General features: G+C 35.8%; 3 protein-coding genes and 2 pseudogenes across 3 annotated transcripts; 1 reads left to right on the top strand and 4 right to left on the bottom strand.

The window, feature by feature from the left end:
• Positions 1-2,787: 2,787 nt before the first annotated feature.
• Positions 2,788-3,903, top strand: LOC132061990 (F-box/kelch-repeat protein At3g06240-like). Its single transcript, XM_059454656.1, has one exon. It carries the CDS (start codon positions 2,788-2,790, stop codon positions 3,901-3,903), a length of 1,116 nt encoding a protein of 371 aa, XP_059310639.1.
• A 1,518-nt stretch (positions 3,904-5,421) lies between these two features.
• Positions 5,422-7,943, bottom strand: LOC132068551 (primary amine oxidase 1-like; annotated as a pseudogene).
• A 1,703-nt stretch (positions 7,944-9,646) lies between these two features.
• LOC132047276 (G-type lectin S-receptor-like serine/threonine-protein kinase LECRK1) lies at positions 9,647-12,355 on the bottom strand. Its single transcript, XM_059438274.1, has one exon. It carries the CDS (start codon positions 11,513-11,515, stop codon positions 10,106-10,108), a length of 1,410 nt encoding a protein of 469 aa, XP_059294257.1. The 5' UTR covers positions 11,516-12,355; the 3' UTR covers positions 9,647-10,105.
• Positions 12,356-15,181: 2,826 nt separating this feature from the next.
• On the bottom strand, positions 15,182-17,750 carry LOC132068544 (G-type lectin S-receptor-like serine/threonine-protein kinase LECRK1). The gene has a single exon (XM_059462168.1). It carries the CDS (start codon positions 17,594-17,596, stop codon positions 15,245-15,247), a length of 2,352 nt encoding a protein of 783 aa, XP_059318151.1. The 5' UTR covers positions 17,597-17,750; the 3' UTR covers positions 15,182-15,244.
• Positions 17,751-23,868: 6,118 nt separating this feature from the next.
• Positions 23,869-25,137, bottom strand: LOC132061982 (inorganic pyrophosphatase 1-like; annotated as a pseudogene).
• Positions 25,138-27,163: the final 2,026 nt, after the last annotated feature.

The raw sequence follows: 27,163 nt of genomic DNA, 5'->3' as shown, positions 1-27,163 counted from the left end.
GGTTTCGAATTTTTTTAATTATTATGAAGAGGTGTCATTATATGCGAATGTTGTTATAGAGAGGTCTGACCGTATATGGAAGGACAACTATCTGCATGTCATATGTTAATTTTACATTCCGTAACAAGTAGGAACAGGTCAAAATGGAAAAAAGAGTCGTTACTAAAAAATAAGTGCCAAGAAAAGTAAGTGAAATGGTAAATTGTTTAGTAAATTATGAAATTTAGTTTTTAAATATCTTATTGGCAAAAGACATAAATTGATCCTTAAACTATACCCCAAATATCGATATCACACTTAAACTTTACTAGTGACCTATTACATACCTAATATATAAAAAAATGATATTATTTACCCCCTAACGCATATATAAACAATCATATGGTGGGACGTCTCTCTCGCCACATTAGCCCCATATCAACATCGCGTCAGAACTCTTTTAATTTTTAATATTTATCTTACCTTCATCTTTTTCCTCTCTACTCTCAAGTCTCTCAGGTGGCAAACCCAAATGAACCAGGCAAACCCAAACGAACCAAGCAAACACTTCAAAAATTGACCATCTAAAAAGTTACTAATTTAATATCACCCTAGAAGCTGATGTGACAAAAAAAAAAATTATAATTAAAAAGTAGAAGAGTGAAATGAAATTTTAATAATTAAAAAAATTACTTTTTAAATTTTAATACTGAAAATGAAAAATTATAAATTTAAAAATAAATTAGATTTTAATAAAAACTATTTTTTATCACTCCTTCTCCATTTCAACACCCCCCCCCCCCCCCGCCCCACAAACCCTTCTTCTTCATTAGCACCAGGCCGCCACGCCACCCCCCCCCCCTCCCCGTCATTCCACCACCACCACGCCCTCTTCTTCTCCAACTTCACGCCACCCCCAAACCCTTCTTCTTTTTCTTCATTTCACCAGAAATGAACAAACCCAGAAGTATTTTTGTCTATTCCATAACAATTCAATTTTGCCCATTGAGTAGAAAATGAAGAAGAAGGTCGGATCAGCAAGGAAATCTTAATTTATTAAGAGAGTAAATCTGTAAACTAACGGAGACCATGATGTGTGTAGACTTGTTCTTTTCAAATGCTCAATTTTGGAGAGGAAACGATGATGCTTGATGCTCGCAAGCCCTTTTATGTTCAGGGTTTCTCCTAATTCTTGGGTCGCTGCCGGGGAAGAGCTGGTGGGTCGCTGCCGGAGACGAGCTCGTCGGAGCTCCGGCGAAGGTGGAAGTGAAGAAGAAAATGAGGGGTGGGGTGGAGGTTACAAAAAATTAAATTTTCCATTTAAAAAAAAGAAAAAATAAATAATATATAACCAAAACGCGCCTTCTTTTTTATTATTTTTACATATTGTGCCACATCAACTTTTAGGCGTAAGTAATATCATTTTTTATATATTAAATGTGTAATAGGTCACTAATAAAGTTTAAGTGTGATATTGATATTTGGGATATAATTTAAGAGTAAATTTATGTCTTTTGCCTATCTAATGTCTTTTAAACTTTCCATTTCCATAGCATAGTTGAGTAAAGTATTTGCTTACAGTAACTTTGTCTTGCCCAGTAATCTTTTACAGCGACATTTTAAAAATAAACTAGGAAAAATAAGTTGAAGAGTGCTTATAACTTTAAAATTTAGGATAAGGTAATTGCTATAAGCCCAATAACCTTGAATTTATATCTTGAACATTTAGTTTCACTGCTATGTCAAAACGTTTTCAGAAGTCTTATATGTTTTTCTTACAAACTAAAACTTTTTCTTGCATCTCAAATTATGGACTTATCTGTATTTTGATTGGGAATGGAATTTAAGAAAGACAGATAACTTTTGATGCACTTTTACTAGATATAAATGTTACAAATCATCTCATTAAGGGTAAATGTAAAGTTTAAAATTAAATTGTTTGCTTAATATAAAAAGTATAGTTCGTTTAAGGATGAATTAAAAAGAAAAGTATATCACATAAATTGAAATATGGTAAGTAATAATTGTGCTAAATGATCAGTGATACACGCGCAAAAAACTAACTAAATTAGATCGCAAAAAACTAACTAAATTAGATATTTTTGCACGGATTTCCTTCAAACGCAATGGTCTTTAATTTTTGCCCATCATATTTGTGATCTTTAAATTTTACTCCTACTGCTTATTTAATAAAAATACCCAGATATACTTCAGTCGATATAAGTTTTGTAACATTTTTATCTTCGAAAACTGAACTTTTGTCTCGCTTGACACAAGTTCCGTAAGAATTAAGTTATGCGGCATAAGTTGTGTAGTATTTTTCAGATTATGTTGAGTGTTGAAAGTTTTGCCTTTTTCGGTATAAGATGTGATAATACATATGTCGAAGCTAAACGCTAACTATCCGGAGCGAATCTAAACTTATGCCTTTTTTAGATGTTGAAAGTTTTGTCTTGTCCGAAACACTTGTGAGATATTATGATACATATGTCAAAGCTAAACACTAACTATCCGGAGCGAATCTAAACTTATACCTTTTTTAGATGTTAAATGTTGAAAGTTTTAACTTATTCGATTTAATTTATTGGACGTTATGATACATATGATGAAGCTAAAGCTCACTGGCCGTAATTTAAAGACCACAAATTTGAGGGATGAAAATTGAAGACCACCGAAATAGGGCCATTTGTGGGAGGCCATGCTATTTTCCCCAAAAGTGAACAGTTCATTTTTCTTCCATATATAACACTGTAAAAGGTTGGATTATCGTATCAAATTCTTGAAAAGGGTTTAAGCACAGCCACCCTAATGGAAATTGCTAGCTATGAATCACTGCCAGTTCTTCCACCTGAGTTAACATCTGAAATACTCCTAAGGCTACCTGTGAAAACATTGTTGAAAATGAGGTGTGTTTCTAAATCTATGCTTTCTCTAATCTCTAGTCACCAATTCATCAGAAACCATCTAAAACTTTCAGCCAATAATCAAGAATTTACTTACCATAGGCTTCTTTTTAGAAACTTTGAGTTTGATAATAATAGCTTGACTTTTTACACTTACCCTTTGTACCCAACTAAGTATGAAGTACCTCAACATATACCTACTGAGCTTGATTTTTCTTGTGAAGATACATTTGGTGATCGATATCGAATCTTGGGTTCGTGTGATGGGTTGTTTTGTATTTCTCGTGATTTTGAGGATTTGTTTATATGGAATCCATCTACAAGAAAGTTGAAAGAATTGCCCCCTTCAGGAATTAATGTGCCCCGTACGGATAGTTTTGATGATATTTCGTATGGATTTGGTTATACTGAGCTTCAAAGTGATTACAAAGTTGTAGAAATTGTGGGAAGTCAACACAATAATAGTTATGATGTTAGTGTTTATAGTTTAAGAAGTAATTCTTGGAAAAGAATTCAAGAGTACCCAAATATTATCTTATGGGATCATTCTGGTAAATTTTTAAATGGAAAAATTCACTGGATCGCCGGAGATCGTGTTGGTGGTGTTAGATTTATTTCTTCATTCAACCTTGCAGATGAGACATTTGGAAATGTAGCGTTGCCCGACCTGAATGAGTATGAATTTGACTGGGAAATAGGTTCTTCTGGACGTAATATATGTTTATTTTGTTGCGAGGAAAACAAGACAGATGTGTGGGTAATGAAAGAGTATGAGATTGTTGAGTCATGGACCAAGGTGTTTTCGATCCCCTCACGAGACTATGAAGCTTGTCCGATTTTCATCTCTCAGAATAATGAAATTTTGGTGCACCAATCTAGAAGTTTAGTGTGGTATAATTCACGACATAACACTTTCATGCATCCTGAGTTTCGGATACGTTGTGATGCTGCAAACAATCTTGGTCTATACAATGAAAGTCTTGTTTCTCCAAATTTTCTGGAGGAACCTACGGATCAATGAGTGAAACGGTGGAAATTCGCGTTATGGTCTTTGAGGTCTTGTGCATGATGAAGAACTAACCATATTTTCTGTGTAAATGATTCTGGAGTTTTAGCAAATAGTTGAACAAACTTGTAGCATGATGTAATCAACGTCAAATTTTGGTTGGAGGCAGACAACTAGACCTTACTTCATGTACTGGAAGTATAATATCTTCTTTTTCTAAATATTTCAATCTCAGCAGTGTCAATGGTACTTACTTTTGTCGAAGATCCTTTAAAGGTAGCTTCTTTTTATTTATTTTCTATTTTTTGTGGTGTCTGCATCGCAAAACTCTCAACTGTACTTATTTTATATTGTTGTGGTAGGAAAAAAAAACGAAGGTCTTGATCAGGTTAAGAATTTATTATGAATAGATATCTCTTTTTTTGTGTGATCGCACTTAGATTCCTGGGTTTATGGATGAACTAAGTATTGCTTACCGTTCTATATCCTGCATTTGCAATGAACAATTTTACTGCTTAACTGGCCACGGAAGATGATTTGGAAGACTAAAACTCCTGCGAAATTAACTTGTTTTGGTCGGATTGTAACTTTGGGAGCTTGTTTAACTCAAGAAAATCTCCATTGAAAAGGATTTTCTCCGGTTAACAGCTGGTATTTATGTGAAGAGTATCAGGAATCAGTTGAACATCTTTTCTGCATTTTAGAATCTCTAGACTGTGCTGGGATCTTTTCCTGAGTATCTGTGGTATCTCTTGGGTAGTACCTAATAGCATAAGGTGCCTATTAGAGTGTTGGCAAGGGCAGAGGATTCAGAAAGGGTTGAAGCAGATTTGGAATACTATTCCTATGTGCATCTTTTGGATTTTGTGGTTGGAGAAGAATAGAGCTTATTTTGAAGGACAAAGAGACCATGTTTACAAAGAGATGATGTTTCTAGAATTAAGAACAAGTGATGTTTACATGGTCCTATTAATAGTATGAATCAGTATATGGAGTTTTGGATTTGCTAGGAAGCAGTCAGTAGGAGCAGTTTTGTTGTTTTTCTATGATCTGATCTGCCTTCCCTTTGTTCTTGTACTTGTGCCATCTTGCTACCTTTTATTAATAAAACTTATACCAGTTCATAAAAATAATTTTACTGTATTAAAATAATCTTTTTCATAAAAACAGCATTAATACAATATAAAAGTTACAAATCTGCATTGTTGGTAAAGCTCGGTCTTCTTTGTTTCAACAACCTTTTTTGGAAGTCTCATTTAGACATTTTGCTGAAAGATTTGAACTTATTGCTGTGTAATAATCTTTAAGTTTAAAGTATTTGCCTATTTCTCTATAGAGGAGCTTGTTAAATAATAAGTAAGGGCAAGATGAGTAAAATATAAGGTACCACACGATCACACTTTTTACATAAGATTACACTTTCATCGTTACATAACAACAGATTTAACAATACGATACAATAAATTTTAAGAAACAAACAAAACAAATAGTATTTAAAGTAACAATAGATAGAATACAATAGGTAACAACCATCCAAACAAGCTGTAAGTGCAACTGATTGAATGGAATATCTTTGCATATGCTGTAGCTTATTTAAAAAGTACAAAGAAATTAAGAGAAAGACTGGAACTATCAAGTTCCTCTTACACATTATTGTCAGGCCTACAAGAAACATGGATTTTGCATTTGGTTTAAATTATCAAGTTGTATCACATGAATATCATTGTTTCAGCAATGGGTTTTTTTTCCAAAGAGGTTTGCTGGCCGGAGCTCAAAACTATCATAGACGCTTGGCATCATAGGAAAATCTTATTGGCAAGGAACATGAGGAAATCCAAGAGTGTACCAAAGCACAATATCCTTGTCTTCAATTGTCTTATTCCTGTGCAGAAAGAGATTAAACACTGATCAAACACAATCCAATGACTAGTTGATCTTGATTACTGTTAGAAATGTATACGTTGACACTTCTACCTGCTGCTCCAGATTGCTAAGTTATCATCGCCATGGCTCCTATCAGCATAGAATCCTGCAGCCCATCTTTCTGACTTGTTGTAAGGAGTCATCCACAGTTGCTACTTGGTAGGCTGCACGAATTTGAGGATAGTCATCGTCTGATAGTAAGGATGTGGCAGTGTGACTTGGAATAAGTCGATAAGCTACATCATTTCCAATTTTTGTTTTCTTGTTAGGATTAATGAACACGAAATCAGCAGGCTCTAATCCCATTTGAGTCTTAGCCTCAATTTCTGTTTTCATAATATTTTTGACAACTGTCCAATAACTCTTCCTTGGTGAACTTTTTGGGTCCTTCACCCTTGTAGTTTTCAGTTTGGTTTTCAAGAATGAGTTGGCACTACCATCAACATCAATATCAAGGTAGTAAGGAAGTGATCATGGTTAACTGCAACTGTGTTTTCTGCCACTAGGATACCATAAACATCCTCTTCTACATGATCATTGTCCTTATACTTTAACAGTTTTCATATTCACAATTCCATGTAGACTTGCCTGCATCAACAAAAAGGAAAAAGCTAGTAAGTGGGAGGAGGTGCTTAACATCTAGGAATAAAGATTGCAAGTTAAAAGGATTGATTAATTATAATCTCTTAGATCCTACACCAACTCTGATGGATCCACCTTTTTTTGAACTCTCAATCAATCCCATAGTCATAATTGCCAACTGTTGCCATCATTCTAACCACCAAAGTAACTTCTTGCTCTCCTTTAGTACTCTGTGAAACCACACAGTTAATTCTATTATGACTACAACAACAACAACATACACAGTATAGTCCCACAAGTGGGGTCTGGGGAGAGAGGGGTCGAAGGAGTCTAAAATAATTCTATCATTGTTGCATGAGATAATAACTAGGAATCTGTAATGTAGCAGCTTACTAAAGTGACAGGTACTCCTATTTCTGTATGCCTCCATGCAGCATCACCAGCATAGCGCTAGAAGATGCAAATGGCTCGAGGGACTTGCACTACATGTCCTTCTGCATCAGCTAGGTATCCATCCATGTATACTGCATTTCTTATCTAGCAATGGGACAACGCTGCTAGCGGATGCTCAGAAACCGAATTCACTATTATCCATGAAAGTCTTATAATACCATTCATATGTAGGATCCATGTAAGGCACAAAAAGTCTCAGAGATATGGCCTCTATAGAGCACACGTCGATATTCATTTCTTATAGCATCAAACACGGAAGCTGTAGATATAATCGTCCCTGCTCTAGCATTGAATCCAACATGAAAAAACCAATTAGCCCATTTGATCTCATTACCTTCTATGGTAATCCTGCTGGTATTAGACACATTGCAAGGGACAGATTCCTGGCTTGATCAGTGGAAATCAGTACCTTGTGCTTTAGGCAAGGGGACTCTATCTATCGACATACATGATAACCTTCCTTGATTCAACTCTGCATACGCAATAATTCCTTCGATATGCCTTGCCCAAAAATTTGTTGTCCCTCCCCTATAATAACATCCCTATAATAACATGTAAGACTAAGAACTCTTTTGTTCTTAGGCTCACCAAACCATCCAACTGACAGTGGTATACAGCTGACCTCAGATATATTCAAATCCCTTCTCGTTATTGATTCTTGAAATTCAGGATTGGTTATTGTCGGCACGACAGACTATAATTTCATCACGAGTAAATGAAGGGAAAACATGGCCAGTGTATAGTTTTTCTGATATGATAGAGCTATTGACCAAGTCTAAGACGACTTCATGAGTCTCACCCTTCGCGCGAACCATCACTTTGGCTCGGCGGTAAGGAAAAGAAGCATTTCTTTGTTTATCCAAGGATAACCAATCAAGCACATCGACCTTTTCTGGTTCTTGAAAATCAAGATAATGAAATGATAAATTTGAGAGGGAACCAAGGTGAGACTTCTGAATGATATCCCTACACTGGTTGATTTCAGCCGGATTAAGAAGGTCTAAAGGATGAGATTGGCTGCTAGCAAGAAAGTACAAGAAGAGCATAGAAAGAATTTTGATAGGAATAGACATGGATACTACTTTTATTAGTTCCATTCAACAACAGTAGTGCTTGAGAATGCAGAAACTGTCTGCACAAACACATACACACCATGCATATATATAGCTTTTGTAGAGTTTATCATTTTCCTTTTCCTTTAATTCCCCCTATTTTTTATGTTTATTGGTTGAACAAGTGCCCGAGAATCATGATAGTAACCTATTACGTTAGTACGAAGTCCTGTTGCCAGGCATGACATCTTCTCTTGCACTAAAAGCTAAGAATACTATATTTGCATTGCATTTTCCCACTTCATTTGGCACAAAAAAGGATTTTTATGTACTTGTGGATAACATATTCTCCAATGTAAGAGTCAGTTGCCTTGTGAAAACTGAATTATTGTGTGACCTTCCTTCTAAATCATTGAATGGCCACACAAAATAGGCTTCTTCATTGCTTGAAGTTTGAATGATCTATTCAATAGTTTGTCTTCAAGTAGTTGACTGTCATTTTTCACAGTTAAAAACAAAATTTACTTGATCATTTAAGTAAAAGTTTGACAGGACTGATAATCTCAAAAAATATAAAAAGGGAACAAAACTAGTAAATTGAAATAGAGAATATGTGAAGAAAAAAAAAAAAAAAAGAAACAGAGAGAGAGAGATAAGTATTGAGGGATAAAAAGAACTAAAGCAATCATCAAAACCCTGTTAACTTGATTCAGTTCCTTGTCAAACAACACAAGAATCTTGCCTCTTGCATTTGTTCAGTCTAATACATTGGTGGAAATAAACAGATAAGAGTAAGTTAATGAAAGCCCACAAATAAAGGAATCATTTTCTCATTCTGGTGAAAAAGAATTTCCTTGAGGAAAACATTTTCTAAAATTTTAAGCAAATAATTACAACATTGAATAGCATCTCAATATTTTAATTCTTCAAACATTTCATTATAAAAAAAATCTTCAACCATTCAACTTTGACTATGGTCATCTTCAAACTTAAGCTTGAGAAAAGCATAATTCCCAGAACCAAACCTTAATCCAACAAACTTTCTAATCCCTTGGATATTATATTAGATTATTAATATATGAATTCTTGAAACATTCAACTCTGACTATGGCTACTCTTTAAACTTAAGCTTGATCAAAAGGATAATTGACAAAAAAAGAGGTATGACTCCAAGAGGCCATCAGTACATCATCTAGATTAATTACTGTTTGGCAAGTTGACCTTCACATAGAAAATATAGAAAAACAAAATATTAAGAGAAAGAGAGAGATGAAGTATTGAGGGTTAAAAGGAAAGAAAGCAATCATCAAAGCCCTGCTAACTTAGTCTAGTTCCTTCTCTAGTAACACAAAAATTGCCTTTTGCATTTATTCTGTCTAATACATTGGTGGAAATAAACAGATGGAATAAGTCAATTCATAGTCCATTAGTGAAGGAAATCATTTTCCTAATTTTGGTGGAAAACATTCTTTTTTATTTTTCTTTTTCTTTCTTTGAGGAAAACATTTTTGAGGAAACGTATTGTCTTACCATCCATAAAACATAAGAAAAAATGAAAAAAGAAGATGCATAAGATATGGATGTTTACATTGGTTGTCGGCCCGAGTACATATTATCAAGCAAACTGTTTTAGTTGACCCAATAAGTTACCACCTCAGATAGCTTCTGAATACACCAGTTCTCCAATGTCTTTATTACAAATGTACTTTTTTCATGTAACTATTCTTGCAGCAAGGTTGATTAGCATCTTATTCCAGTAGAACTGCATCAAATAGCAAGAGAAATACACACATCAACATAATAATTTCCTTCGTAGAATGAGAACAAACACAGATTATAAACTAGAAAAAGTAACGATTCAAATTCATGACTTCAAACGCCTGGAAAAAAAGAAAGAAAACACTTGACAACCAAAGTCTGAGACTTAGGACTAGTTTTACAAGAGCATAAGTACTCAAGGAGGTCCCTAAAGGTTCTTCAATACTAACTATTAACTGTATGACAGTTTTGAGTATTCACTTGCAGTTTGCAATGCCATGAGCCTTTTTTTCCTTTCACTTTTTCTTCGTATTCCTATGCTCCTCCCTTTCGATGATTTAAACAATCATTTACAGCTCAAGCATTGGAGGAACTCCAATCTCAATAGTGCCCTCAAGCATTTGCATCACCATTTTCATTGAAGGTCTAACAATTGGATTAGGATGGACTCACCACAATCCCACCTTGACAAATCTTTCAAGTCTTTGAACATCATTCAATACTTCAGGATCACGCCTTGCAAGTTTGTCGATTCTACCACTTCTCACACATCCGGCAACCCAATTTACAAGCAGTAAATCATCACCTTCATCATCTTCGCTCTCTTCCTCTACCCTGCTAAGCTCAATGTGCCTTCTACCACATGTAATCTCCAGTAACATTACACCAAAACTAAAAATGTCCACTTTGGGTGTTATTGGCGCATTCCTTAGCCATTCTGGTGCCAAGTATCCCACTGTCCCTCTTGCACAAGTATCTGTTCTTGTTTGATCCTTCTTCAAGAGTTTTGATAGCCCAAAATCTGAAATCTTAGCATTGTATTTGCTGTCGAGGAGTACATTTTGAGGTTTTATGTCACAGTGGATGATTGGTGTATCACATTCTTCATGCAAATATAAAAGTCCTCTTGCAATTCCTAGTGCCATTTCTGTTCTGTGACTCCAAGTAGGCAGCATTTCTTCCTTGAACAAAAATTCTGATAATGCTCCATTCTTCATCAACTCATACACCAAAAGAAAGTGATTATCCTCAATGCAGAATCCCAATAGCTTTACCAGATTCTTGTGATGAGTTCTGCCTATAATTCTTAGCTCTGTCATGAATACCTTCTCACTTTTCTCTGCAACGTCCGCCATCCGCTTCACTGCAATCTCTACTTGTACATCCTTTAAGTTCAAATTCCCAAAGTAAACTTTCGCAGAAGCTCCTTTTCCAAGTTGTTTGCTGAAGCCATTTGTTGCTTCATGCAATTCTTTGTATGTGAACTCGCGGAAATTGATCCCTATTCTTGACGAATTCGGATTCCACTCTCTTCTTACAAGTCTCCGAGGAGCAGGATGATAGTAAAGAGCCAAGGCTCCAAATAGGACAGCAAGTGAACTGCTGGTTATAAGGCCAGCAGTGAGATGAGCTCTGGTGTTTGATTTCTTTTTTGTTGGTATGCCATCTTTAGCTGAGTTAATGGGCACCTTGATAAAGGAAATGCTACCTTTGGTCATGGAAGTTTTACGGGCATTGAGTATAGGAGTGCGCTTCTTGTAACATGTCCTATTGAATAGAGAAGCAGCCATGGCATAACAATCTTCCATGACAACCTTCTTGCATCCTTCCTCGTCGATGTCACGATAAATTTCATAATCCCCAACCTCGTTGTAAGGCATGTCACTATCCTTAATAGCCTCTACTCTGGAATTTCCTGTAGATAGATCCGCACAGAAGTTGATCATTGTCTCTGGATGACAACCTTTGGTAGGATTACTTGGATCCAAGAAGACATAGCTCGGTAGACACTCACAATTTACTGTTTCATTGTCATTTGAGCTGCATAATCCATAAGCCCCACAAACAGCATTTACCATACATGGCTCTGAAGGTTCCTTCCAAACTCTAATCCAATTGCTACCATTAGTCTTATGATAAGCATACTGCTCGAAAACCCAAAACTGTCTAGAGTTGCACGGTGGTAGTAGTCTTCAACTGGGGTTGGGACTTTAGATGGAAAAGAATAGATTGTGTTATTATTAGTACCTTTCACAAGGTACAAAGATGCATTCCTCCGGTCGAAAACCAAATTCACTTCATTGCTTCCTTGAGGATCTTGACTAGTAAGCCAATATCCTGTGTCCGCAAAATGATAAGCAGACAGTACCAATTTTCCATCAGCTTGCATTTGTAGCATGAACTTCCCTCTGGAGTACTTGAAATTCCCATCTGAAATAGAATTAGAATAGAGCTTTCCTGTTGGTAGCATAATCTGTCCTGGTAAGAGAGTATCAGTTGGAAAATTAAAGCTCTCCCAAACTTTTCTTAAGCTGGAGTCTCTCAGGACAAAATTTCCATCATCCTGTATGAATCCCCACCTTGCAGACCCACTGTAAATCGGTTCAACATTGCCATTAGCGTATTTGAGCACTAGCTGGCCACCACTTGTTAGACTAATAGTGGATCCAGTTTCTGCTGGACTGTCACGATTTGCTGACCATACGAGTGTTCTTTCTTGGAGCTTGTTGAACCAAATCCCAACAAGGTAAAGGCTAGCTGAGAGGGGATAAAATCCAAATGCAAAGTCTTCGGATGAAGACAACATAGAACCATTGATTCCAGCAGTGAAAGTAGAGCCTACGCTAATATTTGGCGAAATTTGGCCATTTGAGTGATGAAGGATTAGAAGGAGGAATGGAAGAATATAAAATGATATTCTCATCTTGTATGAACTCAGAAGGCTTAGTTCAAAGTTTTAGACAAGAGGAAGAAACGAATGATTTCAATATATACAACGGTTTACTAAGTTTTCTCTGAGATAATTTCCTTGAAACTCATGGATAAGATTAATGGGGGACCTACCAAAGCCATCATTTTTTACTCTTATTTCTTCACTAGTGTTTGGACACGTGCGCTGCATAAGAACTTATCACGTACAGCTCCTACTCATTATTCTAACATTCAATCATTACTTGACACTTCCCTACCTCTTCCCGATGTTCTCGTACCTAGCACAATAAATCTGTACTAAAAATAGACTAATAGGAAATTAACATACTTGGTGAATTTGATGCTTGGTCTCCTTTAGTGTTTCTTCTACAAGGAGGGTTATATATATTCTGGATTTATAAGTCATTAAGTAGAATTTAACATATTGGATAAGTAATTAGTTCATTATCTATTTATTAATTTGGTAACTGAAGAAAATCAATAGTTCTTCAGCTTAGGAGATGAAGAGCCTCTGCTGCTGTAAAATATTCTTCCAAGTAATTGTTCACTAAAACCATTATTTACCCTTTAATATAATTTCAAGAAATCAAATACCACTTTTAATATCATTAAATATAATTCATGAAAAAACTTGTACAATAACCGAAACAGTAACCTATGCTACCAAGCACTAAAGTGGCACTTTAAAAGTTCAATAATTAGAGCAGTTTAGAATGGAAGAGGCTCATCTGCATTATCTTTATAATTCTTAATTAATACGTACTACACTGAAATGTATTTATTATTATATACAATATTCCTAAAAGTACACTTTTATTATGTAGTGTATTTACTATTTTAATTTGTACATTATTGTTAAGGAATAGTGTTTTCTTAAAGGGTAAAAAAGTCATTTAATATTTTATGAACATTTTCGTAATTCAACTTTGACCTGTGATCTTCCCACTTTTAGTATAACTTCGCTATTTTCTTTTTTTTAACTTTCTTTGACTTATTAGCTAGTGGTGGACCGGACCGGAGAATTGGCCATGTTGACAACTTTTGCAGTCTATCTATTACTCCATTAAAGTTGAAAAGAATAATGGAAAACGACACATGAGTTCAGAATTTAGACTTTGATTTTGATGACTCGAGTTTATATATATCAAGATGGAGTTGACAATTCAACTCAAGATATACAGATGTATCTTGAGTTGCATTATCCTATAATTCCTCCAAGTTTCTTGCTAGGTCAAGTCAATAGATTCTATTGATGTAATTTTCGTGGAATTTTATAGAGTGGATGGAACTGTTCAGCCAGCCAGCTAAACGACGTCTGATAAAACGTCATGTTCACGTCTTTAGGTGTTGGATCTCAATGTCTACGACACTAGGTACAATCAAACTCACTTCATTCAGCTTGAACTCCAGGTATATCGTTCAAATGATGAATGGAAGAATCCAATCTCCTTCGATCTTATTGGCCTCACATCGGGCCTAAAAGCAAGGAAGTCTCAACTTTTCAATCCTCCTGTGTGAGGGGTGAACCTTCTGTTTGATCACAAGTCCAAAATAATACTAATTTAGAATGTAATGTATTGAAAACATCAACATTATTTTCCCCTTTCACCATCTTAGGTACCGACGTGAAGGAGTTGACCGTTTACGGGCCCATTGGGTGCAATGTACGTTGAATGAATGATGCACCCTCTTAATCTTTCTGAAAGGATTAAACAATAAACTTTTTATCCTATTCCACCTTTGATGGCGCCTTAATATAGTCTTGGATGATTAAATAAATGGAGAGTCTTGACTTTCATGTAATAGTTTGATCTTTCTTGTTCCTGAAACTAACTAATAATGTAGGCGGCTGCAAATTGTAAAAGGATTAGTTTAACGTTGTTTTTAAACGAAAAAATGAAGCTTATCATGAAGGTGGCTTGCACATTTCTTTGTCTGGGACGTGGTATCATGTCATAGCAGCTCTATAAAAATATGTGAGGAAAGAGTTCAGCTGTTGACATGTTACCAGAATCACATTGACTGGAGTTTTGATAACTATCTCATGCTTCATGGCCAAAGATAGAAAGCTTCATTGACAGTTTCCCAGAAAAGAGTTTCAGGAAACAGTATGTAGATGCAAAATAATTCGTCATGCTCCGTGTATAAAAACTTATACTAATGCTTCTCCAGTATCTGCTGGTATTTTTGGACAATGAAAGGCATCTTTAGTACAACAGAAGCTTAATAAAGCATCTTCGTCTCCATTCTTCCCTCCTTTCCACGTCTTAGGAGAAAAGACACCATTTGACTAACCGATGATCCATTTTCTCATTTGTCTAACCGATGATCCATTTTCTGCTTGGGCGTAAAGTGATTGCATGATTATTATAAATCCTGTGGACTTCAACACGAACATTAGTGAGATTAAAGAAGAGAGTCTTAGAAGGCAAAGTGAGTGCCTTGATTAAATTGTATTATGCTTATCTAACCTCTTCACAAATGAACAATTTTATAATTACAAAGAAACAGATACCTTAAGATGATAAGGAGGAAATCAACGAATAATGCACACATTAAGGGTGCAATGCAAGTGAAAAAACACAATTTTTTGGCACCAGAGGACTATGACAAATCGCTCTGAAATTTAATCAGGTCTAATGGCTAATAAAACAGAATGGCATTTAATGGTTGGACAAATCAAAAGAAATTACAGATGATAAGGAGGAAATCAAAGTATAATGCACACATTAAGGGTGCAATGCAAGTGAAAAAACACAATTTTTTGTCACCAGAGGACTATGACAAATACTATGAAATTTGATCAGGTCTAATGACTAATAAAACAGAATGGCATTTAATGGTTGGACAAATCACAAGAAAGTACAGAAAATCAATCAGATAGTTGTATCAACCATTGGAGGAACGCCTATTTCTATAGTTCCTTCCAACATCTGAACAAGCTTTGCTGCAGATGGTCGAAGATTCGGCTCAGGACACAAGCACCATAATCCAACCACAGTCATCCTCTCAAAATTGTGAAAATCACACATTATTTCTTCATCATGACTAACAACAGTTCTCAGCATCTCGTTTCTCACACAATGAAGAACCCAATCCACTAAGATCAACTCGAGCTCTTCGTTTTCTTCGCCAGCTAGGTTCAACTCCATGTGCCTTTGGCAGAAAATAATCTCAAGCAGCAAAACACCAAAGCTGTAGATGTCAACCTTGGTTGTCACGGGCACATTTTTTAGCCATTCTGGTGCCATATAACCCGTGGTTCCTCTAACATTCGTGCTTGTTCGCGTCTGATCTTTCTTAAGAAGCTTTGCAAGGCCAAAATCAGCAATTTTGGCAGTGTAGTTCTTGTCAAGAAGGACATTCTGTGGCTTAATGTCACAATGAATGATCTGGTTCTCACACTCTTCGTGCAAGTATAATAGGCCTCTAGCAGTCCCAAGTACCATATCACTTCTTAGCTTCCAGCTTGGTCTTTTTCCATCCCAAAAGATCAAACTTGACACAGCCCCATTTTTCATCAATTCATAAACAAGAAGCCGATGATTCTTTTCGTTGCAGAAGCCTAGCAAACGAGCCAGATTCTTGTGATGTGTTAGACCAATCACTCTCACTTCTGCCAAAAATTCTTTATCATCGCCTTGTTCAATGCCATTTCCTAATTGCTTCACAGCAACTTCAACTTCTTCATCCTCTAACTTGAGAATTCCGCTATAAACCGCAGCAGAAGCTCCTTGCCCTAATTTGTTCTTGAAACCATTGGTGGCTTCGCTCAGCTGCTGGAACGAAAATGCCCTTAAATTCAGCTCAATTGGCTTTCTTTTTGGAGGGCTTTTGGCAAGTCTATGTATCTGCACAAAAGGTTGATAATATACAGCAATTGCTGCAAAAAGCGGAGCAAGTACTGAACATACTATGACACCTGCTATGAGGACACCCTTAGAGACAGAGTGGTTTTTGTTTTCAGATGTCGTATAGTTGCTAATTTTAAGGAATGCAACCATATTGTTTGTATCAGGATCAACACTTCTGGCATTCTGTATAGGCATCCTCTTCTTGAAACACGTTGAACCAATCAAGACAGCTGCCTCACAAAGACAATCATTCAACACTTCCTGCCTGCAAATCTCCTCATTGGCTTGAAAAACCCTTTCTAGTTCTGCATAATCCCTATTAGGGAAATCAGCATTAGAGATCCTTTGAACATAGACATCCGAATGTGAAGAATTTGGATCACAAAAATCTTTTACCACGCTCGGATAACAACCTTTAGATGGATTGTGCTGATCCCTAGGCCAATATCCTGGCAAACAACTACAATTGATTTCCTTGTTATCAGGTGATTCGCAAAAGCCATATACACCACAAATGTTATTCACAATACAAGGTTGCGTGATAGCTTGCCACGCAACATCCCAAACGCTCCCATTTACTTTGCTGCGGAAGAGCTGTTGGAAATTTCCCTTGTCAGTGATCATAGCTCTGTGGTAATAATCTCGAACTGAAGCAGGCAGGCTAGCTGTCATGTAGTATATGATTGAGCTCCCATTCACAATGAACAAAGTAGCAGTTGTATTTTTGAAGACCAACCGTACACTATTATTGTTTATAGTTTGAGCATTCCAGTATCCAAAATCAGTAGTTCTATATGCAGACAAGACCACGTTCCCATCCGTCTGCATCTCTAATCTGTACTTCCCCGTTGAGTAATCTACTGTCCCGTTGGCACTAGAAAATAGCTTCTGCCCCATATCAAGAAATTGACCAGGCAAAATAGTATCTGTTGGGAAATCAAAGCTTTGCCACAGGACTCCGGAGGATGAATTTGTCAGGACAAAATTTCCATCATCTTGCATAGCAGCATGACTTATTCTTGTACCATTGTACAAAACAAATTCTGTCCCATTAGTATCCGTCAACGCAAGGCGTCCACTTAGCGTTAGACTAACCTTTGATCTGGCAGGAACTGGATCATCGCGATTGGCTGACCATACGAGAGTTTTCTCGGGGATTTTATCAAACCATATGCCAACAAGGAAGAGTCCAGTACTGCTAAGAGGGTAGAACCCAAAGGCAAACTCTCTAGAGGGTGAAAGCCAGTATGAAGAATTATTTCCAGCTGTGATGTTGGAACCAAGAGGAATAATATTTACATTTTCTTGAGAAATAGAGCAAATAAAGATAAATTGTAATAAGACACACCATAATAGGATTTTCCGAGAAACCATTGTTACACAAGAAAATACCAAATGGAGAATAAAAATCTTTCTCAAAGGGGATGAAGATGGTAGTGCAGACTCAAGACTTGCATATTATAATGCAAAAGGCCATATAATGAGGTGACTTGGAATGGGTGGACTTCTTTTCTCTTATCTTGCAATATAATTCCACATTCTTACTTTATTATCTAGAAAGAGTCTATGGATATATATATATATATATATATATTTGGTAAATAAACTGTCTATAGATTATTGGTAAGTCAAGACAAGAAAAGAACAGTTTCTGTGCACCATGTTAATTGTTACTCCCTCTGTCCCAAAAAGATTGTCCTCCTTTCCTTTTTAATCTGTCCCAAGAAAAGCATGCCAAATTTCTATTCATGTCAGCGGGAAAGATCATAATTTTGTCAACGTAAAGTAAAAAGGAGGAGGATTTCGTTACCTTTTTTTTTTCCTGGTAAATCGTTAGCTTATTTCATTACAGAGCAACTAGATAGTTATACAGATATTGCTAGAAGATGAAAATAATTCCAAGAAATTGAAAAGGCATGATAAGCAAAGGAAGATGAAAATAATTCCAAGAAATTGAAAAGACTACACTAAATGTAATTGTCAAATACATGGAACATCCCATTTAATTGATTTATTTTCCATTTAATTGATTCATTTATCATTTATTGGTAGGTAAATTTACTATTTGGTACTAAAATAGTATAGGAGTAGTGTTTAGATGTGGGGTAATGTCACACCCCAACCTTGGGGGTGTGGCCGGCACCCGGCACCCGAAGGGCCGAGCGAACCAACTGTGATATCTAAACTCTGTAACGTGAATCATAGGCCGACAAGGCCGCTGAATAACAATTGTAAGAAGTATATCATAACAACTCCGCAGCGAAAAGGCCCAACAACACATATATGCATAACTAAAATGACAAGGCCACAACCAAGAAAGACAACTAGTCAGAAGGCCGGCAAGGCCAAACACAATACCTGTACACTGACTGGTAGTCTGTAAGCCTCTAAGAGCACTAATATGCATCAACTGGTCGGGACAGTGGCCCCGACGTAGCTATATATATATATATATATATATATATATATATATATACGTACGCATCCTATTTGATGACTCGACCAAAGAACTCCGAGAGAGTGGAGTGCGAACATCCCCGCGAACTCGGTATCCTACCGAGAAAGGTACACCAATCGTCTACGTACTCGGGCATGATCACAGCGCACAAAATCCGTCAGTACGAAATATGTACCGAGTATGTAAGGCGGTAAGCGTAAACATAACATACGCATAAGAGATGCGGATAATCATGGAAAGAGATCTAGAGACAACTTGAAACTCTGAACGAGGCCACTGAGGGCAACCATAATCATGACATAAATGTAAATGCATGCCCGTAAAATCATTCCTCACCGTGAGGCATATATCGTATCATATAACAATAATAAATCCCTCGTCGGGGTGAGCTCATCATCATAACATCATCTCCTCGCCCAATCGATCGGTGGCAATGCACGCCTACGTGCCTACCCGCCGCTACAACACGGCTCGGTAAAGAAAGAAATACATCTAGGTGCACGATTCGTGCCTACCCGGCCGTCTACAACACGGCTCGGTAAAGAAAGAAACATGTCCAGGTGCACATATAAGTGCCTACCCGGCCGACTATAGCGCGGCTCGATAATGAGAATAAATACATATATATAAGTGCAATGCAAGACTGACCTCAGAAGAAATATCATGGAAAGAGTCGGAGTGACCTGTCGTCATTACCCTCCGATTTTCATTATTGTTGCTATGTTGTTTAGCTTTCAATCAAGAAGACCATAAATGTAAAGAATATGAAATATACTTGATACGGATTACACGTGAGGTAAAGATCAACTCAAATGATTGGAAATACAACTGCCTCAACTTTGACGTGAAGAGTGCCATAATGAACATCATTCTTCAATTGACAAACAATAGATACGTACTGCGGGAAAGTATTCCAATATAAGCTATTCATAAGAAGAGATGATCTTAACTATTTCGGAATGTGGTTGATACAAGTTAACGGAAGGTCGTTCAATCGTTAACCAAAAGAGATGTGGAACCATAGAAAGTACTTTGACACAAGTCATATATGAAGTAGATTAGCTCGATCATTATTGAACGTGGTCACACAAGTTAACGGAAATAACGTTTCAATGAAAGCTCATTTGAATTCTAGTCATGCCAAGAAAAGAAGAGAAATCCCTACATACCTCATCGATGGAGTTATATATGTTTCCCGAGTCCTCGAACGCCTTACGAACGATTTCCTACATAATACGGACTATTCAAGATCAAAACCAAGGTCATAGCCTATAGAAATCTTCATTTAGACATTTAATCGAGCAACTCATGGGCATGAATTTATAGGCCCTTTTTGTAGCGAAATTTTCCCGTAAAACGCTACCAAATTCTACTTTTCTACTTCTCCTCTTCAATATGATCCCATCCATATCACCATAACCCCAAACAACACAACAAAACCATATAAAACAGCCCAACAATTAAGCTAAGTTCATGAAAGTTTCATAAAAATATAGAAGAGCTTCTTCTATGGGGGTTTTCACCAATTTCTATGATCAATTACTTGTAGAAGTTCAAAGAGATCAAAAGGAAGTTAAAATATACCTTAGATCATGAAAATCACTTCAAATCCCAAGTTACTTCAAAGCAAGGTTTTCCTCCGAAAGGTGAAATAGTGAAGAAATCACAATTTCGAAGTTGTCATGTTGTTCTTCATGTTAAAGTTGATATATTTGCTCTTGGTTTGGATTGAGATTGATGGAGGATTAATTGGAGAGGGTTTGAGGGTTTTCTAGGTTGGGGATGGTGAGATAATGGAAGAAAAATTCGTCCAAAGGCCTATATATACTTGGGCAATTTAAAGCAGCAAACTGTTCCCGTGACAGTTTATGTCCCTGGACGGAAACGCGAATATCTCTCTACTCCGATGTTGTATCGACGAACGGTAAAATGCTCTGGAAACTAGACTCGTAGACCTTCGATTTGGTAGGTGGATCACCCCGTAACTCCAAGTATATTGAGAGAAAAACTCCGAGACATCTGACCCAAATTTCAGTGAAATTTACAAACTTAACTTGCGACGCTCTTTGTCGACTTTCGTATTACAACTCGTTTGACTTCCAAACTTAATAAGAGACCATTATACAATTCAAATACTTTATATCATTACTTGATTAGCATGTGGAGCACTCCTAATCTCACCCAAAAGTACAAGTTATTGTATTCCCAACTTGCCGATTTTTTACGAAACTCATGCTTCTTTGATTCATTCACCCTCCAAATCTTCCGCCACTTACTAATATTATTTATAGACTCTTGTAACCATTTTTATTAATAAAATCAATCCCTTTTATCCTCAACATAATTTTTTTGAACTTGCGTCGACTAACTCATTATAGGTGTAACGACGTAAAAATGTCGTTCAACTTCTAATGGACATTTTGATAATTCAACTTTACAACTTAGGGTCTTTTCACTTTTTAGTATAGTTGCCAGGGGCGGACCCACGTAGGGTCAAGTGGGATCAAATGAACCCACTTCGCCGACAAATTCCGGTGTTTTCTATAGGTTAAATTCTGTAAATTCTAATATATCAAGCATTTGAATCCACTAAAGAACAAAATAATCCCGTGGATGGATGGTCAGTGGGTTCAATTGTTTGTGGAGGGTCGTGTGTTCGAAACTTAACAAAAGCAATTGCTTATGTTTGGCATAGTTTAGATGCTGCACTCACGTGCAAAGCTCCTTTTTTGTTCTTTCACCTGCTAGTTTATTCTTCTTCTTCCTTCTTGTTTTTGTTTCTTTTTTTTGTTCTTTCACCTGCTAGTTTATTCTTCTTCTTCCTTCTTGTTTTTTTTCCTTTTTTTCCCAATGATAATGATCTTTTTATTTTATTTTACATTTGATCTCTTTACTCAAATTTCATAGGATTACTCTATTGTCAATTTCACTTCAAAATATAAAAAAATTCTACAAAGAGAAATCTTATAGTTCCTGTGTTTCAACTTATGTGAACCTATTTCCTTTTCAGTCTGTGTAAAAAAGAATGATTTTTTTCCATATTTCGAAACAATTAACCTTTATTTAATGATTTATAAATTACAAAATATATATCTTCATTTTATACCACAAGTTCAAAAATCTTTCTCGACAAATAGGTTCACATAAATTGAAATGGTGGGAGTACTATTTTATCTAAAATATGCAAGTGCAATCATGAAAACATATAATAATTGTTAACTCTAAATTGTTTATTCATATTTTATTGAATTTGTTAGTTTACTTTATAAGCTCTCTTCTCTTATAACTTGTAGTATTGGTTAATTTAAGTTATATGACTATATTTCCTTAATTTTGTTCTTTTGTTTGTAAATAAACAACTTTATTCTTTTTAATAAGAAAAAGATTTTAGATTTTATCAAATTTCTTAGAATTTAAAAGATTTCTAATTTGGATAAATGATTCAATTTGTTGAAACACCGTTATTTTGAATAATTTTATTTTAGTTAAAGTAATAGATCTTTGTTAAACGTTTTAAATTTCCTTCCCAAATGTTTCTAGAGAAAAAAGGAACGCATTATTCATTTTGTGGTAGCATTAGGACCCCCCCCTTCCTTCACCCCCCCCCAGGCAAACCTCGGAAAACAAAAGAGAGTGTTAGGACAAAGTTCACTTATCGTTTAAAGTCATTTTAGTAAAACTCTAGGTCCGCCACCGATAGTTGCCAAGGAAATTATGCACTAGACTAGGCTTTTTTTTCTTCCTTTCTGCTGTTCTTTTTGTGAAAAATAATAATAATAATAATAATAAAAATAAAAATTATTGCTGTAAACATGAACAATTTGGGATTCAATTACTTCCACACCAAGGAATGAGAAACAAAGAGAGAAAATGAAATTTCTACCATCAAAAGAATTTTTTACCTGTATAATTAAATATCCGAAAAAATGCTGAAATTTCTCTTTTATGCGGTGGCTGAGTTTCATATCTTTTCCTGGAAACTGCAAATCTTCTAAGACTTATATTTTCTTGGAATGGTCGGTGAATCTTTAAATGGAAATCTTTGTATCTTCTATTGATGATGAATTAGACATGCCTTAAATTTATGAAGTGATGTTCACCAATGACACTGTTAAAGCCAAGAAGACTGAGTCAATTTTAACAGCTTGAAAAGACATTGATCAAAGCTAGAACCGATTACGCTTTGGAATACATATGTTGACACTTGAAATGTGTAGCAGAAATGTAGATTATATTTTACCTGCAGCTCAAGATTGCTAAGTTATCATCACCATTAATATAGAATCCATGTATTACTAATGCATAACTCTAACTAGCTACCAAACAACCCCTAAGGGGATTTGTACGGGCAAAATGAATCCAATTTTAGTTACCGGCGGTCTTATTGAAGACTAGCCTTGTATTGTCTGTAGTCCAAGTATTCCAGTAGCCAAAATCAGGAGTTCTATATGCAGACAAGACCACATTCCCATCCATCTGCCATCTCTAATCTGTACTTCCCCGTCGAGTAATCCACTATTCCTTTAGCATTATAAAATAGCTTCGGCCCCATATCAAGAAATTGAGCAGGCAAAATAGTATCTATTGGGAAATCAAAGCTTCCCCACAGGACCCCTGAGAATGAATTTCTCAGTACAAAATTAACGTCAAACATAAATGTACAAAATTTCCCTCATCTTGCATAACATGTAAAATAATGTTGTATGTACAATGTCTGTGTCTCTTGGACTTAGTTACTGACACGTTTACATTCATCAATCTATTCACTATATATGTCTATATCATAATGCAACTATAATTAAGATGAAATATTTAGCCAATATAAAGATAATAAAGCGACTATATGATGACGGAAAGAAGAGCTAAACATACATGGCATAGAAACTGGTTCTATAAGAACAAAATCATATACTATAAGATTGACAGCCCCCTTTCAAAATTAATGCAAAAATACATCAGTTGTCATCTAAACTTATCCGATAACGGGTCTCTAACCTTCGAGGTTATTGATACGTACACATTCATTTATCCATTCGCTAATTATGTCTCTATATCATAAAGCAACTACTATATAAAAAATTAAAGATTCCATACTTGACACAAAAAATGGTTCAGTAAGAACAAAATCATATACTACAAGATCGATATATGGACGCCTTTCATAACATGAAAATACATAAGTTGTCTTCTAAACTTGTTCGAGCACGTTCACATTCATCGATCCACTCATAGTATATGCATGTCGATAGGCTCGGTCAAAGGTGTGAGCTGCTTTGGACATAGAGTGGAACTTGCATTCAAAACTGATAACAGTTGGCTATCTTCATTGGTGATTGTGTTAATGAGTTGAAGCAGAATGTGCTCAAGCTCTTCCCCATCAGTCCACTCGTGGACTGATGCTTTTACTAGCTTCCTATTTTCGTTTATCAAATTCCAGGCTGGGAAATCTTTTCTTGGCATGATGAAATCTCCTTCTCTGAGCTTCAAAGTGGGGCAGAAATCTCCGCTTCCATCACCAAGATAGATCATTCTTTTATTATTGCCTATGGAAGCTTGTATTCTTTCTATTATCAGACCCTTGCACATGTTGGGAGGGCACATATTGCTGCTACAGCCATGCAAATCATCGTAAGGGAAGATTCGAAGCCTATTATCGACGTAGACTGGATTGGTATTGATCTCTGAGAAGCAATCCCTTATTCCGAGATGTTTCAAGATTGTTTCAATGAAGAATACATTTGCATCACTTACTATTCTCAAATCACACCCTAATGCATACGCTGATTTAATGCATGGGACAATCCTGGAGTGTACGGGAACACGCTTAAGTACCTCTGCAATGTCTTTAATACTTTTGCCTTGTGCATGAAACTCCTTCATCATTGTATCCATTAGACAGTTCCAGGGCATACTAGGGAGAAGTTGATTGAGCATATCAGTGCCACCTAACTCATCCACCACCCAATTATCACTGTCCACGTCGATGATCGTCTTGTCAAAGTCGAAAATCACAACAATTCCAGCCATATTTAATTTCTCTGACTAACTTTAGTGACAAGAAAAGAGACGAATATAGAAAACTTGGGTTGGGATATTAGTTTCCAGAGAATGAGTCCCTCTATTTATAATTGTTTTTGATTTCCTAACTTGATTAGGATTCGAATATATACAAATTCCCTTTTTCTCTTTTTTTATTGGTTTTGGTTTCCGAATTAGTTTGGGTTTAGGAAAAGAGTTATTAATGGGAATACAGTAAAAAGTACTAAAACACGTCATATAAGGAGTGCGGCAGATTTTTGTTCTATTTTTTTTTTTTTTTCAGGTTACTCGTTACTCTATAATTTTTTTGATTTAATAGCATTTTTGGTCCCTTAATTATTTGTAAATTTTATATTTAGTACTTATGAGATTTAACCTTCCATTACTTGAAATCTACACTTTGATCACTTTGACTTGAAATCTAAAAATTCTGGTATACTGAACATGTACAGGGCTCAATTAAACTCTAATGTTTATACGAGTAACACTTAAAATATTGTTATCTTTCTGGATACACATTTTGAATTAATTATACACATAACTGCTATGTGGCATGCATGTTTAATATCACATACTTCAATTTTTATTTATTTTTATTTCTCAAACATTTTGTGGCCAAAATATATAAGTCTGATAAATAGTTCGTTCATAAGGAAGAGTTTTGGACCCAATAAGAAAAGAAAAAAAAAAAAAAAAGACAAAAAAAGAAGCGTTCAATTTTCTTTTTCCTAGTTTTAGACTAAAGTGTGTCCTAACTAATACTAGTTCTTGTTTTTTCACAAAGAAACCAAAAGTAAATAAACGTTTTGCAAGAAACCTTTTTAGGTTTCCCCAAAAAGATTAATAAGGCATCGATAACACTTCAGCCACGCCCCTTCAATATTCAACTATGGAGAAGAAGAAGATGAATTCTGCAATTCCACAAGAAATTATCTTTGAAATATTTTCATGGCTGCTTGTCAACAGAGGCGAATTTATGCTTAAAATTTGGATCCCGTGAACACATGGTCACTCGACTAAACTCGATCTATTATGTGTATAATTTTAAAAATATATCTAATATTAACTGAAGGAACACATGGTCAAACTAGGCTGAGTGGAGCACTTGTTAGGGACTATGTTTATTTCCTCAAGGTTTTGGGATCGAACCCGAGTTCTTGCATGTTTTTGTCTTTTGCTTTTATTTTCTAAAGTAGCCTTTTAACTTTCATTTTTATATTATTCTAAATCTTTTTTCTTCTATAATCCTAATTACCCAAAAGTAAAAAACATGTTTTTTTTTATATTACATCTAATGACTTTTTTTTCCCTTTACTTCTAATTACCCCAAGTCCCAAAAGGCAAAAGAAATAAAAAAAAAAAAAAACCATAGGCGCTAAGACGAACCAAAGGCAAAAGAAATCAAAAAATCTCATAGCTAATGGTGAACCCATCCTCTTGAAATCCTGTATTCGCCTCTGCCTGTCAAGTCGTTAATGCGTTCTGTAATTCTCTTGTATCCGAATCAGATTTTATGGATATCCACAGATGTCGTTCTATGACCCGTCCTGATGGAACAAATTTTTTTTACGCATTACATCGGACTTTATGACACAGCCGAGCCGTATTCAAATCATCCTTAGGTCCTCCAATGAAACAACTAATTGTATTTTCTTGAGATAGATTGACCCTAGTCAATTTACTTTCAAACATGGCTTGATAATCTTTCACAGAACCAGTTTTTCTGATCTTCTTGATCTCTTCCATTGGGTCATCATAATCAGCCCCAAATCTTTCAACTAAAGTCATTACATATTCATTCCAAGTAGGGGGTAAGTGTATTGCCTATACCTCATAAACGATTGGTGCCACTGAATTGCTTTACCTTCAAAATGTATTGCTGCTAATCCCACCCTCTTGTCCATGGCAATGTTATCAAAGTTAAGGAATTGCTCAACCGTGAATAGCCATGATTTCAAATCATCACCAGAAAATCTTGGAAAATATAGTTTTGAATATCTAGATATCCCAAGGTAATTCTGATAATTTGTATTGTTTTTGTCTCTATGTTCATAATCAGCTACTTGCTTATCCCTCGACACTCTTTCTCTTGAAGTTTCGTGACATTTATCCTTTGGTGAAGTTTCACTACAGTTCCCTACATGTTCCTTCAATTGGGCCACGGTTGATCCATCTCTTCATGAAGCCACTTCCCCAGTAAAAGTTCCCATGTCTGTAACCAATTTCTGCAACAATTCTCGAACATCAACACCTTCCATGGTATTTTCAGTCCCCTTGATCCCCATTTGACCTAGTTCCCTTCGCCATTTTTAGCCGAGAATCACAAAGCTCTGATACCAATGATAGCAGAATCACAAAAATCCAAGACTGATTTGAGTAATTCTATAGCTAGAACAGGAATTCAATGGAAGAATTTGAGTGTATATCTCAATTTAATGGAAAAG

The sequence above is a fragment of the Lycium ferocissimum genome, chromosome 1 (genome assembly GCF_029784015.1).
Source record: "Lycium ferocissimum isolate CSIRO_LF1 chromosome 1, AGI_CSIRO_Lferr_CH_V1, whole genome shotgun sequence".
Classification (NCBI taxonomy): Eukaryota; Viridiplantae; Streptophyta; class Magnoliopsida; order Solanales; family Solanaceae; genus Lycium; species Lycium ferocissimum.
The sequence above is the reverse complement of the archived record's forward strand: the minus strand, read 5'-3'. Positions and strand labels throughout refer to the sequence as shown.

What these genes read in the sequence shown, in the direction of transcription:
- LOC132061990 (XM_059454656.1), top strand. Translation starts at nt 2,788, where the DNA reads ATGGAAATTGCTAGCTATGAATCACTGCCAGTTCTTCCACCTGAGTTA.
- LOC132047276 (XM_059438274.1), bottom strand. Translation starts at nt 11,515, where the DNA reads ATGGTAAATGCTGTTTGTGGGGCTTATGGATTATGCAGCTCAAATGAC.
- LOC132068544 (XM_059462168.1), bottom strand. Translation starts at nt 17,596, where the DNA reads ATGGTTTCTCGGAAAATCCTATTATGGTGTGTCTTATTACAATTTATC.